This window comes from Buteo buteo, chromosome 2 (assembly GCF_964188355.1).
Source record: "Buteo buteo chromosome 2, bButBut1.hap1.1, whole genome shotgun sequence".
Classification (NCBI taxonomy): domain Eukaryota; kingdom Metazoa; phylum Chordata; class Aves; order Accipitriformes; family Accipitridae; genus Buteo; species Buteo buteo.
This window is the reverse complement of record NC_134172.1, coordinates 62,507,214-62,520,765: the sequence shown is the minus strand read 5'-3', so window position 1 is coordinate 62,520,765 and position 13,552 is coordinate 62,507,214. Positions and strand designations below refer to the sequence as shown.

Genomic DNA, 13,552 nt, shown 5'->3' with positions numbered 1-13,552 from the left:
GATGGGGAGGCTACACAGCTCCTCTCCCCTCCTGCCCAAGCAACACCAGAGGACTGGAGATCCTATCTGATCTGAACAGCATCTCTTGGGAGAAACCACTTCAAACCTACCAGCCTCAAAAGAGCACGTCTGGTGGAATGGGCTGCAACACCCCCTCCGCACAGACTTGGACTGATGGGAGCTGTGCTGGGGAAGGCACCAGCCCCTGCTCTAGGAAATTAAGCTCAGCATATCACACTTCTCTCTGAAGCACCACGAGCTGAGTCTTTGCAGGAAGGTCAGGAGCTGGCAGGCTGCAAGCTCAGTGGCATTAACAGAGTCTGTCGGCCCCGTTGTCCTCAGTGCTGGGAAGGGACTGCAGGCCACAGCGATGGGGCATGCTCTGCTCCAAGGCCTGGCCCTGGGAACCGGACACAGTCTCTGTAGGCTCTTACTTTGCATTAAAGGCCAATTTATCAGGCAGCACACGGAGACATTTTCCTGCAGGCTGCAGGGTGTCCCCGAGCATCCTCACCACCCCCCAGGCTGACACTGCAGCCTCAGAGCTGCCTTGACAGGGCTGCTGCCATGGCCACAGTCCCTGCTCAGGCAAAGCTGCCGTCCAAGGATGAAGTTTTGCCTGAGCAAGACCTGGGGATTTGACCACAGGGTCTGACTCGCCCGGAGCCACGGTGAGCCCAGACGTGGCTGGGCTGGATGGCTGTGGCAGTGCTCGAGCGCTGCCACCACCTCCCCGAGAAGCATCACAGGGGTTCACCGTAAGGTCCCTACCTGGCGGGGGTCCCCTCGAAGGCTTTGTCTGCAGCCTCCCCCAGCACTTCAGCCTTCAGGTAGTAGAGCATTCGCACCCGCAGCAGAACCCTGTCCCGGGGCAGCAGAGAGGAACACATGCTAGCACACAGGTGCTCAGGTGCCAGCCTAGGGCCTGACCCAATGGCCCTTGCCAGAGCGTTTGTAGGGGGATGCTCTGAGGGTCAGCAAGGCCAGGGAAACCCGCTCAACACTGTGTTTCCCCACGTTGGAGGACCCACTTTCTCAAAGCAGGACAGGCATTGCCCATGTGGTGTCATGCCACAGTGCCCAGCCCTGTGATCTGCTGGGGCCCTGCAGCTGGAGGTTTGCTGCTCAGGACATGGCTCCCATTAGCTGGAGGAGCATCTGAGAGCAGTCCAGCAGCTGGAGCATGGTGATCCTGCATGGGCTGTGAGCCCTTTGCAGCTCCCTCCCATCCTCCCCACATTAAAGGCCCTCAGCCCACGATCTCCATGAGCTGGCATGGGGTCCCACACTCACTTGTTGCAGTGCTGTTTCAGGTGCTTCTTGTAGCTGTCGTCATGCAGGACGACCTCAGGGTTGCAGGTGGCGAGCCAGTCTGCATTCTTTATCTCGGGAAGCAGCATCTGGTTCTTTGTCTTCTTCCCCTTCCTGCCTCTGGGTACCGGTGCTGACAAGCCTGTAACAGCAAGTGGCAGCCAGTGAGCACCGTGGGCCAGGCTGGGCACCTCTGGCGCTGCAGTGCCCAGGCAGGGCAGCAGAGCTGGGGAGCTGGTGGAGGCCATGCAAAGCTCCTGGCTGCAGGTCAGCGAGCCAGGGTGGGGGAAATGCACAGGGTAAACACAGAGCATGGGAGGCTCCGCCTCCAAGAAAAATTTGGGGATCACCACAGAAACTGAATTGCTGTAATTTCTCAGTGCAATGCTGAGCCCAAAGGATAACGTGGCCCCTTGATGTATAAAAATATCACACAGAAGCATGGAAGGGACCTTGGTCCTGGGCAGAGCCAGCTCTGAAGTTCACCCTATGTGGACAACACAGGGATTTGGGACAAGAGTTCAAACAAGAGGCTCCCAAATGATCAAAGACCAGAAGAGAATCCTGATGATCTGATCTGAAGGGTTGTTTCCTATTCCGTGCATCAGGAGGAGGGCTGAGTGGGAACCAGATCACTGCAGGGGGCATTTACACTTGGCAAAGATACCTAAGGGAAAAGGAATGCAGTTCCATCTGGCCGACAAAGATAAAATGAGATCCAGTGGCTGGAGCTGAAAATTAAACACATTTTCAACCTTGAAATAAGATGCGAGTTCACAACAGAACATGAAAACAAATCCTGGTAGGGTCACTATTGTTTGGAGTCTTCCAAGAGGGATGAGCTGCTTCCCTGGGCAGCTGCTTCTGAGGCAGGGTCCTGCAGATGTCCTCTCCTGCCTATGAAGGGGAAAGAAGTGCCTCAGCAGTCCCGTCCCATCTGTCTGGTCTTGTGACACCAGGGAATAGGAGAGAGCGTTGCCGTATCCTCAACACCTTCATAAAGTTTGCAGCTCCATGACAGAACAAGGGCTCCAGCCCAGGTGGCTGCTGGAGGCCTGTGGCAGGCATCAGGGCTCCTGTCCCCAGCACCGAATTCACCTTACAAACTCTGGGCAAACACTGCTTCCTCAGCAGCTTGGCATCTTCCAGGACAGGGCTGGATCAGAGCAGAGCTCTGAGCTGGGATGCCCGTGTGCTGTGCTCACCCCCCGTAATCACGCGGATGCAGGATTGAGAAGGAAAAGCCCCAGGAGTCACTAGCAAGGGCTGGAGGTTGCTGTTGCTTTCTGCACATCAGGGAGGCCCGGAGCATGCCTCACCTGGTCAGCTCTCCTCAGGCTCCTTGGCGAGCCACAGGAGCACCTGCCGTGTGGCTGCTCTGCACTGGAGTGTTCTGCTCTCCTCCAGCTCCTGAGGTTAGGCTAGATGGTTCTGTTGTTCCTCTGGCCAAGACCATCCGGAGGTTTCACAGGTAGGAAAAGCAATTCTGAAGAGCTGATGGAGAAGCTCCTGGTTGTTTCCCTCTGCTAAATATCAAATTTTAGTGCTGTTCTTGCACTAAAGCATTCCTGAGCCCCCACTGAAACTGCGGCTTGTTTATTACTTGTCATTATCTAAATCAAGACCGTTCATATCAGCCAATTTGTTTCTTACTCTTGCTCTGCTCCCCACAAGGCTCTCACATCCAGTCCCAGCGCCGCTCTGGGCAGGGCTGTGTGGCAAGGGCAGGAGGCAGCACTGCCAGAGTGGCTCACATTGTAGGAGGTGATTGGAGTAACTTAAGGAAGCCACTGAAGGCCACATGCTCGGACTTTACACTGTAAAGCCAGTTGGACATTTCCAGACAGAAGGAAACGGTGAAGTCGAGTTTTAGGCACCAAGTAACATGCAGCACGCTCCCGGGGCTCAGCAACAGCACCACTCCAGAACAGCCTTCCCTGCGCTCCACCACCTTGAAACAGGAGCCCCAAGTTTCAGCCTGGCTCCCTGATGCCAAAAGCAGGCTGGAGAGTCCTAGCCTCCTCACTACTCACCTTGCACCACAGATTACAAGTGTGTAACAAGCAGCACAAAGCCAGGGGGCTCTGAGCACCCTGAGGGAGCGCTGTGGCCTCCCCCAGCAAGCCCTCCCAGCCCAACTCACCTGTCCTGAAAGCCACAGGATGCAGGCACTGTGCTGCTAGGTCAGTACAGAGTCCTCTGACACAGAACAGGCTGTGACCACATGTCCCAGGCCACAACCCTCCAGGTAAACCAAGGAGCCAGCACTGACTCTGTCTTTGTATCATTAAAGACAAAAGTCACTGTGACTGCATGATGCTGTTTGAATAGTGGCCTCTATTCGCTGTGCTGCTCCAGCCCCCAGGGATGCCTACAGAGAGCAGACGCTGCACTGCAGCTAGGGGGGTGAATCTGCAATGCCCCACTACCCAGGCCGAGTCAGAGACAGCAGGAGAGCAGGGCTGGGGAAGGCTCTGGGTGGCCCCTGTCTGAAGCTGAGGATGCACTGGAAACCTCCACCCAAAAGAATGTAGATGCAATTACAAACTGGATATGTGGTGTGATATGTGGACCTCACCACACTGGAAAATAAGCGTATGAGTCCTCTGAACAGGGAGGGCACAGCCAAACCTGAGATAAAGGGTCCTGCCAGGTGGAGTGAGATAAGGCACCATCACCTGGGTAGTATTATGCATTGCAGAGGTCTTGGGGCAAACCAATGCTGCCCCTCCAACCATCAGGGCAGGCACTGCAGACCAGTATGTCTGGGACAAGAACCATGATGAGAAGAGACACAAGCTGGTGACCTGGGGTGAGATGGCTGCACAGACTGCCCCATCAGCTTCCCTGGTGTAGCCATGAGTGCTGTGCCTGGTGGTCTCAGCTGTTGATGTTAGGGCCGGGGCTGCCAACTGGCACAGGTAGCGTCACTGCACAACAATCCATGCCATGTCCCGCAATGCCCTGAGGAACAGCCAGGCACGTCTATGCTCTGAGTGGAATAAGCACCCTCACACCTATCACATCCAATGTGTTCACACGGTCACCAGTGCCCCAAGAGCTCACTGCCCAGTGTCTCCCCGTGCTGGGGAACCCTGACATTATTCACAGGCCAGAGAAAACTTAGCAGTGCCCACTTGAGGGTAGGATGCCATCTCTGCTCCCACCACAAGGCTCTCTCTGCACCAGCCATGGCACTGGGATCCAGGAAACAGCCTCCCCCACCCAGCCAGCCCCTGCCACTGGCTCTGAGGGTCAGTGTGGAGGTCAGTCCCATGGCAGCCACTTTCTCTGTGCAGAGAGAGTCGCGGTGCTCAAGCACAACTGCTTGCTGGCTGTTTCAATCAGCTCTGCTTTGAATTCTGCAGCCTCGGTCCCATAGGGTGGCACAGCAGCAACAGGTACAGGTGCAATGGCAGAGAGAACACGCAATACCTGAGTGATTCTGCAGAGCCTGGTTCTGGCCATCCTTCGTTGGTGTGATGAGATCCCAGATAAAACTCTTAATCTTCTCATCCCCCTTGTAGTGTTTGACACAATAGACCAGCAAGGCCCGACAAATCATCTCCATGTCCTTCTCATTCAGGTGCCACTTGAACCGCCCGTGGGTCAGGATATCTTTCCAGCGTCCCCAGCTGGAACAGCAGGAACACAGACAAAGTAAACACTCCTGTGCAACTAGAGACCTTGCCGGCACCTCTCTCCAGGAGCTTGCTCAGGGGCATGGCCCTGCCAGCTCCCCTGGATAGGGGTGTTCTGCCCCCACATTACAGGAGCAGAAGGGGGAGTGGTTTGCCCAGGCCTGAGCAGGGCAGAGGCAAGAGCACACTCTGGAAGCACCGACCGCCAGCTCATGCTTTGCTCCCCTAACTCTTCTTCCATCCCAAATGTTCACTTAGAGCCCAAGTCCCACCAGGGAGGTCACTGCTGGGAAGAGGGAACACAGCAAGCAGGACCGACAGAAAGTGGCTGGGGCAGCCAGTGGCCCATGTGTGCGCTGGGGCAGCTGGAGGCTGTGGCTGTGCTCTCTGGGAGGGGGTGAGACTCACCCAAATATAAGCAGGTTCTTTTCAACGCGGAAGCACTCAGCCCGCAGGTACCGCCGTGTCTTCTCGTTGAAGCGCCGCGAGCGCGTGGGTCGTTCGTCCGAGTCACTGTCCAGCTCAGAGAACTCCATCAGCTCGTCCTCTTCGAAGGAGTTGTAGTGTTTGGTTTGCTTCCGCACCCGGGGCCTGTCAATGACCAGGCTCTCCTATGAGGGACAGAGAGGGCAACATACTCAGGTATGGGCAGAAACACCTGCCTTCCATCAGGGCACAGCATGTCCACTTCTCCACACTGCCACCCTGCTCTACTCATGCCTCTGGCTTCCAGCTTCCCAGCCCTGTGGCTAGCCATCACCTTCCCACTGGGATACCTGCTCCAAATTACCTGCGTGTAGCTCTGCCTGCACACACGAGACAATTCCTGGCCAGCACAAAATTCAGCCTGAACAATGGCAGGCTGAAAATCAGGCCCGCTGGGTTCAAACTGCTGACAACCAACAGCTGATTCAGCTCTGAATCATACTCCTGGCCCTCCCAGCACTGCCTGTGCTGAGTGCTGCGCTGGAGGCGGTGTGATTTCTGTGTTGGGGGATAGGTGGACTGGAAAAGGATAGGCAGCTTCTAAGAATGTGCAGAAGGGAGCAATATGAAATTAAAATAGCATGTACCTGCCTCCTCTCCTTCCTCCCACCCTGTCGAATGAATCCATGTCACCTAAATCTGCCTGGATTTCAAGCACGTGGGACCCCGCCTCCCCCCCATTCTCCCTGCTAGATCGGTGAGCTCTGCAGAGCTATGGGGCCTCCACCTTGCTGCTGTCTAACACCATCTCTACAGTGTTGCTGCCTTAGCTGGAATTTCGGCAGGCCCTGGGGCCACACTGAAGCCAGCTACAGCACCCTGAGCTCAATGGAGGAGCTGGGAGGAAAGGCCCAGGTTGCAGCCAAGCCTGTGAGCTCAGCAGTGCCAGTGGAGAGATGGGACCCCATCTGTCCACTCCTGCCTCCCGACAGGCAGAGTCACCAACCCTCCCAGCTCCATCTCAGAGCTCAGCTAGAGAGCTCCTCTTGTGGGCAGAGCAGGCAGGGGCCGAGAACAAGGATGTTGCCCCTGGGAAATGCTCCCCAGAGGCACATGGGGAATGTCCAGCAGCTCTGCTACCATGGCAGGAGAAGCCAAACACTGGCTTGCCAGAGCTCCAGCTGCTGCGTTTGCCCACGGCCACTGCTGGGAAGGGGCCAATTTGCCAGTGAGGGCAAGAGGCGAGACTCCGGGAGCATCCATTTACAGTCTGCAACCCCCGCACCCAGACACGGTGACAGATCCACTTGGCTTTACTCCTTGTTCCCATCCCTGAAGGCAGGACAGCAGGGCTGCAAACGCTGACAGAGGGAGTGGCACAATCCAAACCTGTCCCCACTTGCTCCCATCAGGCCAGGAGAAGCCCTGGGCAGCTCCCTTCATTGCTATTCACATTCAGCTTTTAGAGAGATTTGTTCCTAAAGCAACACCTGGCTGTTAAGCCTGACCCAGATCGTCTGCAAACAACCCCCCAGGCTCAGGTAAATGTGGCTAGTATTCAGCTGGATATAGAAAATATCCAACAGGCAGCCCGAGGGAGCATTTGACACTGTAAGAGCAGGAGAAAGTAACGGAGGAGTTGCCCAAGCTGCAACTCCTCTTGTGACAACCCTTGTGCTGTCAGGGCCAAACACAAATGGCCCGGATGACCTCACTTGCACAGCTCCTGCTCAGAGAAGATAAGTTGAGCAAGAGGGAGCATTTGCAGACATAGTGCAGGGCTGTGTCCATCCCCTGAGGCACTGAGCCCTGGGCAGCCCCTTCCCCAGCCTGCTCTAACCTAGGACAGAGCTCTGAGACCCAAACCAGACCAAGCACCCAAACACAGTGATGCTCTGACAAACCCAGTGCCACAGCCACGATATTCAACCTCCCTGCAACCTGCCTTCATTTGTGAGTGCAAATGAGGTGGGGAAGCAGCACAGCATGGTCACAGCCCTCACAGTATTGGTGTGTTCACCAGAAACAGACATCTCTTCTGCAAAGAGGTGTTGCCTTCCAGCCAGCACCCATTGCCTGCTCCAGCCCAGCCAGTACACTGCTCCCACTACAGCACCACAGCCCAGTGTTTGCTCAGCAAGGGCCCCCAGTTCCAGGGGTGCCCTCATATCCATGTGAGAGGCTGGGACCTGAGGGTGCCAGTGTGCCTGACACAAGCCTCTTGATCAGCAGTGTCTCAGCACTGTCATGCCACTGCAGCTCCTCAGAACCCTCCCGTGCTGCTGCTGGAACCCACACATTAAATGTTATGAATAAATCACAACAGAGAAGCGTGGTTATTATGGTTACTACCTTAGCATTAAACAGGACCATGCGATGCACAACCGATTCCAGGGACCTGCCTGCTCTGCTGTTACCTGCTCCCCACCAGCCACAACTAATTGCAAGCCCACTTTGCTTCTAGGTCACTAAATGGCTGGACTTGGTGCTGGGTTGAAGGTTCCCTGAACAGGCCCATGGATGCTATGGCCCTGCAACAGACCTGGAGGGCTACCCAGGGAGAGGAGAGGGAGCCCCGGCCAATGGGCACAGTCGCATGCAGCACAGCTTCCTCTCTGCCTGCTGCCAGAAAAGCCAGGGTGCCCTGCCAAGCTTCACCATGACAAAGACCACCTCCTGAGCCATCGAGACCTGGGATGGTGGGATCCAGGGGGCTGTGGTGAAACAAATGTGCCCGGCACTGCAAGCTCCAGGGCTCGAAAGGCTGGAGTATACAAACTCATGTTAGCTCGCCAGGCCTCCTCCAGAGTGGCCAGGACAAATGCTTCCCTCTGCCCAGGGTGCCAGGGTTCACGTGAACATGGGTTTGGGCTGGAGAATGGTTACGCAGCTTCCCCCTAGCATAGGAAGAGCCTTGCTCACCCAACCAATCCCCAGCCACAGCAAGAGCTGGCACTTGGGCCCCTTTGTGCCCTGCCAGGGCACACAGCAGCTTGGCCCTGGCATGCCTGGAGCTAACAAAGGTCTCTGGGCTTGGTGAGACAGCCAGGGAGCCAGGAGATCAGAGCTGGCACCTGCAGGGCAGCATGGGACCATCCTGGTACTACTCCATGCTGGAGCCCCAGCCCCAGCTGCCCAGGCTGCCAGCACCCAACCAGGCTGGCAGTGGGAGGCAGTCATGCCTGCCTGTGCTGTGGGGAACTCCAGCACAGCTCCAGCTTACACACAGGCAGTCACACCAGTCTGCTGGGTTCACAGGCATGCCATTGCACTGGTTGTTTCATCCACTCCTCCCCTCACATGCTGCTAGCCCCAACTGTTGCCCCTTAACCGAGCTTGGGCATAGCTGGGAGCACAGACTGAGCACCCTGAAATACCAGGTAGAAACAGCCCAACATGTGGCTAAAGTAATCAGGGCTTCAGCCAGTACTCATGGGTCAGTCTTCTGTTGCAGTAATTACTGACGCCTAAACACATACCCCTTCGTGAGCCCAGCAGAAGCACACAAGCACACAGCTCCTGCCTGGTGACCACGCCACATGGTGTCAGATCAGTTGTGGGGGACACAGGACACGAGCTGGATCCTACCTTTTCATTCTTGGCGTCTGTATCAAGCTCTGCTATCTTGGCCCACTTTTGCCAGAAGTTGGGGTCATCTAAGGAAATGTCAGTTCTGTTTCCTGATGCTACAAAGCTGGCCTGGGATTGAAAGAAGAGGAGTGAACAGGGTGCAATCCACCATCCAGATGTGCCACCCACCATCCAGATGTGTCTTCCCCCATATAGAGATCCCCAACACATCTGTCTGCAGTGCACACTCTTGCTGCCATGGGGTGTTACACCCCATGTTGACACATGTCACAGGGCTCTTTGTTTCCTTAAGGGAGCTGAACCCCTCTCTTCTGCAGTCCTGCCTGACCTGTTGGAAATGGAGCCTGGGCTGTGCCATCCGCAAGAGGAGGAGGGACAGATGGCCCCTGGTGCCCCCAGCAGACACCAGCCACGAGCGTGGCACAGACCTTGCTCCTCGGGCTCTCTCCTATGGGGATGTTAGGGCCCCACAGCACACAGCTTCCCATGGCACAGCAGCACCCAGCTTCAGGCATTGTGCAGGCCAGCAGCCAGGTCCCGCCACGACCCTGGGGGTCTCCCTGTGGAGCCAGGTCCCACAGCAGCAGGAGAGACAAAGATGGGCTGCAGTGCTGGAGCGCTGTGCTGATGGTACCACAATGTCTTCCCACACCACTGGCAGCCCACATCTCCACCTGCATTTCTGCCTGGCAAAGCAACACACCAAGGCAGCACTCGTGTCCGAAAGGGCAGGGGAGGTGACAGACTCCAGATCAAATAAGCTCAGCCCATAAGTAGGTGATCAGCCCAGCTCAGGACTGGATCTCCCCCAGGCTTTGAACTCATCCATCCTCTCCAAGGAGAGGCCTGACCCTGCCCACAACAGCTCTGGGCATGGTCTGCTGCCACGGCCAGGAGTCCTCAGCCCATCAGAAGAGCAAGCCCTCCAACCTGCAGTGCACCGACTGGAAAACAAGAGCAGCTCTGCATCCATCCACACTGCTGGCCCAGTGACAGAGCACACCCTGGCACTGCCCGGCACCTGGAGGACAGCCCCTGCCCTGCCTGCTCACCAGCCTGAGCCAGATTCAAAGGGAAAGTGGAAGCCGCCAAGCTGAACCCTCCTGGGCAGCCTCACATCACCTGCTCAGGCTGGTGGCCCCCTCCTCAATGCTCTGCTGACCACCAGTGAGACAGGAGACCATGCTGCTGCTGTGCCCCAGCAAGGTCTCATCCTGGGTGCAGCAGGACAGGCAGGAGAGCTTGGCCTCCATGCGGACATGTCTCAGCACACAGGTAAGAGATCAGCCCACCACTACTGCCCTGTGCGCTCCCAGCATGTCCCCCACCACCCCGGGGGGAGTCCCCCTTCCCTCCTGATGGAGCACAGCACACCTTGGCAAAGGTGGAGCCCTTCCCCTCCGACTGGATCGTGATGGTCTGTGTCCTGCGCTGGAGGATCTGATCAATGTCTTCCTCACAGAACTTCGATCCTTCATCCTCCTCATCCATAAGAGCGCCGTAGGCACCTTTCCGCAGCAGGTCCTCCACCTCCATCTTTGAGAGCTGCTGAACCTGCCCAAAACACGGGGGCATCACCAACCTGGCCAGCTGCGCTGGGCAATGCACAGCAGACAGCTCTTCCCTCTGCCCCAGGGGGAGGGCAGAGATGCTCCAAGCCAACCCAGATGTCCCACTGCCACAGCAAAGAGGTCACTTCAAAATGTTGAGGGACTGTCAGGAATTTCAGTCCATGTCACCCAGACACAGCACCACATGTGTCCCCCAACCCCGTGGCAGTGCAGGTACAGCCTGCCAGGCTAAAGAGCAGCAATGCAAGTGTGTGGGACTGGGCTCTCCCTCCCCAGAAGCCTGCCCAGGTCTCTGCTCCAACCCGGCAGTGACTTGCAGGGGAAGGAAGAGAGCTCTCCTGCAGTACCCCTCACCCAGTCCCACTCTGACAGCCAACCTACCCCATTGGTGCTGCCCTTGCGGTTGATGTCCTGCAGCACAGCCTTATCCAGGCCCAGCTTCAGGCTGGCCTTGTCGAACATCTCCCGCTCGTAGGAGTTCCTGGTGATGAGGCGATAGACTTTCACCGCCTTGCTCTGCCCAATCCGGTGGCAGCGAGCTTGAGCCTGGGAGTGCAGAGGGCAGAGTCAAGCACAGTGAGCCCAGCAGGATGAGGACCGTGTGGCTTGTGGCACCCTGCACCAGCCCACCCACCACTCACCCCCCTGAGCCACAGTCAGCTCCCACCCACCAGAGCACTCTCATCTAGTGCCTGTGGCTGACCTGGTACGGCTCTGCCAGCGGGTGCTGGTTAGCACCAGGCCTGTGCGGTTGTGAGGCAGGAATCAGAGACCCCTGCACTCCTGGGCAAGGACACAGGGCTCAGGCTGGAGCCTTGGCTCTCTGCAGATGGGGGGCACCCACCACTTCACCCCCTCCAAAACCAGGTATGGACAAAGCGTTGCCTGCTCTGTGGCCTACCTGTGCTTTTAGAGCCACACCATGGTCTCCCCCATGACACGTCCCCTCTGCCTGCACCCCTGCTGACTCTCCCAGCATGGCATCCCGTGCCCAGTACAGCCAGGTGCTGCTGCCCTTCCTTCCCCGGCTGGCACTAGTGATGGGAGCCGTGCTGCAGGACCTCCCAGCAGCCTGTCCCGGCCCAGCCCATTACCTGTAGGTCATTCTGTGGGTTCCAGTCTGAATCAAAGATGATGCAGGTGTCGGCAGCGGTCAGGTTGATGCCCAGCCCGCCCGCCCGCGTGCACAGAAGAAAGACAAAGCGATCCGAGTCGGGCTTACAGAAGCGGTCGATGGCAGCTTGGCGCAGGTTCCCACGCACCCGCCCATCAATGCGCTCATAGGTGTACCTGCTCCGAGAAGAGAAAGGGCAAGAGCAGGGTCACAGCAGGGCCTGAACCGGCTGCAGCTTACAAACCCCTTCTTGCTCCTTCCCCCAGGCTGTGTGTGGGCACGCAGGCAGCCGGGACTTACTGGCAGGACCTGTGCACAGGTGGAGGCTCAGGCCCCATTAGCCTGTGTGCACTGCAGTTGTTCCCAAAAGTTGTTCATCATGGCAAAATCATCATGATCCCACACACAGTGCATGGCTATGGTGCTCATGGTAACCAGGACCAAGGGAATGGCCTATTTCCATTTGGTTACTCCTAGGGCTTGCCCCAGGCAACGCAGAATGGACAGGTCAGAGCTGCCCAGCTTTGGGGTCTGTGCACCCACCAGCAGTAGCCTATAACTCAGATCTTTTGGTACGTGGGTACAGAATGGCCAAACCCCCACCCTGGGCTGTTTCCACTCTGTATCTACAGTGCAGGATGGAGGTGATGTGGAGGAGCTGTGGTGAATGCTGAAGCCTGTACTAACCGCCTCTGAATGAGATAGTCTTCCAGGATGTCGAGGCAGCGCACCATCTGGGAGAAGATGAGCACCTTGTGCCCACCAGCGATCAGCTTGGGAAGCAGCTTATCAATGAGCACCAGCTTCCCGGCTGCCTGGATCATCGCCTGCAGCTGAAAGTCCGGCGCCTCTGGGCTGTGTGTTTTACGGAAGTCTTCCAGGATCTTCTCCTCCGCCCCTGCCAGGTGAAAAGGGACGTGAGTTCATGGCAAGGCTAGCAGTGCAGCCGCCACCAGCCTCCTGTCCAGGGCAGCAGCAAGCCACCATGCAAGGAACAGAACCCACGCAGTCAATCAGATCTAGGGAGGTTGGCTAGAGACCTCCAGAAGCCCCTCCACTCCTGCAACTCTACTCCTTCTTCAGAGCTTGCACCAGCTTTTGGCAGAACAAGCCAGGCTGGGATGTTGGAGAGGGTCCCACATCAGAACACCCCCAAACATAGCAAGCCTCACAAGACCCTGAGGTGCCTACCAGCAAGCAGCACTTGTAGGCAGCTGGGCTGCCCTTGAGGGCAACAAGGCAGATCACTGCATCCTGTGCTGGGCCTGGATGTACAACCACACCAGCAGCAGATGACATGAGGGCCTGAGCTGGCTCCCAAGCTGGGTGAGCTCTGCGGGTAAATGTTGCAGTGATATCCATCCCCCCCACATCTCCTGTGCACAGCCCTCACCATTGATGAGATACGGGTGATTGCAGCATTTCCGCAGCTCCATCATGGTGTTGATGAGGTTGGGCATATTGTGCTGGTTGGCACCCTTGGAGAGGAAGGAGAAGTTCTTCTCCAGGATGGCCCGGTAGTATTTCTTCTGGATATTGGTCAGCTCCACTTCAATGATGGTCTCCTGCTTGGGTGCCAGATTCTTCTCTACATCATCCTTCAGCCGCCGCAGCATCATGGGCTTCAGGATGGATTGCAGCTTCTTCACCTGCCAGAGCAAGTGCAGAGGTTCACTGCCCTCCCTACCTGGCAAGCACATGGTGACAACAGCGGAGGGGCCTGCAACGCTAGAGCCTCCCCAGGCTGGAAACCCACTACAAATGACCCTGAAGCAGGTGCTCTGCTGACAGCCAGGACAACTTCAGGGTCTGGCTTCCTTGGGGCAGGCATGTGAGTGATCAGCCCTGGGCCACAAACTCCACACACTTCTGCTGCTGGTAGCCTTGGGTAAATGTGT

At 57.0% G+C, this 13,552-nt stretch overlaps 1 protein-coding gene across 10 annotated transcripts in view; it reads right to left on the bottom strand.

The window, feature by feature from the left end:
- The window catches only part of CHD6 (chromodomain helicase DNA binding protein 6), a 100,781-nt gene that overhangs the window by 19,900 nt on the left and 67,329 nt on the right, over positions 1–13,552 (bottom strand). For 6 of the 10 annotated variants that reach the window (XM_075057917.1, XM_075057925.1, XM_075057934.1 and 3 more), the window contains 10 exons: positions 13,048–13,303; positions 12,342–12,552; positions 11,635–11,830; positions 10,922–11,086; positions 10,344–10,523; positions 8,967–9,077; positions 5,361–5,563; positions 4,744–4,946; positions 1,294–1,453; positions 772–861 (listed from right to left, as the gene is read on the bottom strand). In XM_075057917.1, the coding sequence (XP_074914018.1) occupies positions 772–861; positions 1,294–1,453; positions 4,744–4,946; positions 5,361–5,563; positions 8,967–9,077; positions 10,344–10,523; positions 10,922–11,086; positions 11,635–11,830; positions 12,342–12,552; positions 13,048–13,303 (1,775 nt within the window). The remainder of the gene's footprint in view (positions 1–771; positions 862–1,293; positions 1,454–4,743; positions 4,947–5,360; positions 5,564–8,966; positions 9,078–10,343; positions 10,524–10,921; positions 11,087–11,634; positions 11,831–12,341; positions 12,553–13,047; positions 13,304–13,552) is intronic. The other 4 variants (XM_075057885.1, XM_075057943.1, XM_075057897.1 and 1 more) reach the window with 1 other exon arrangement.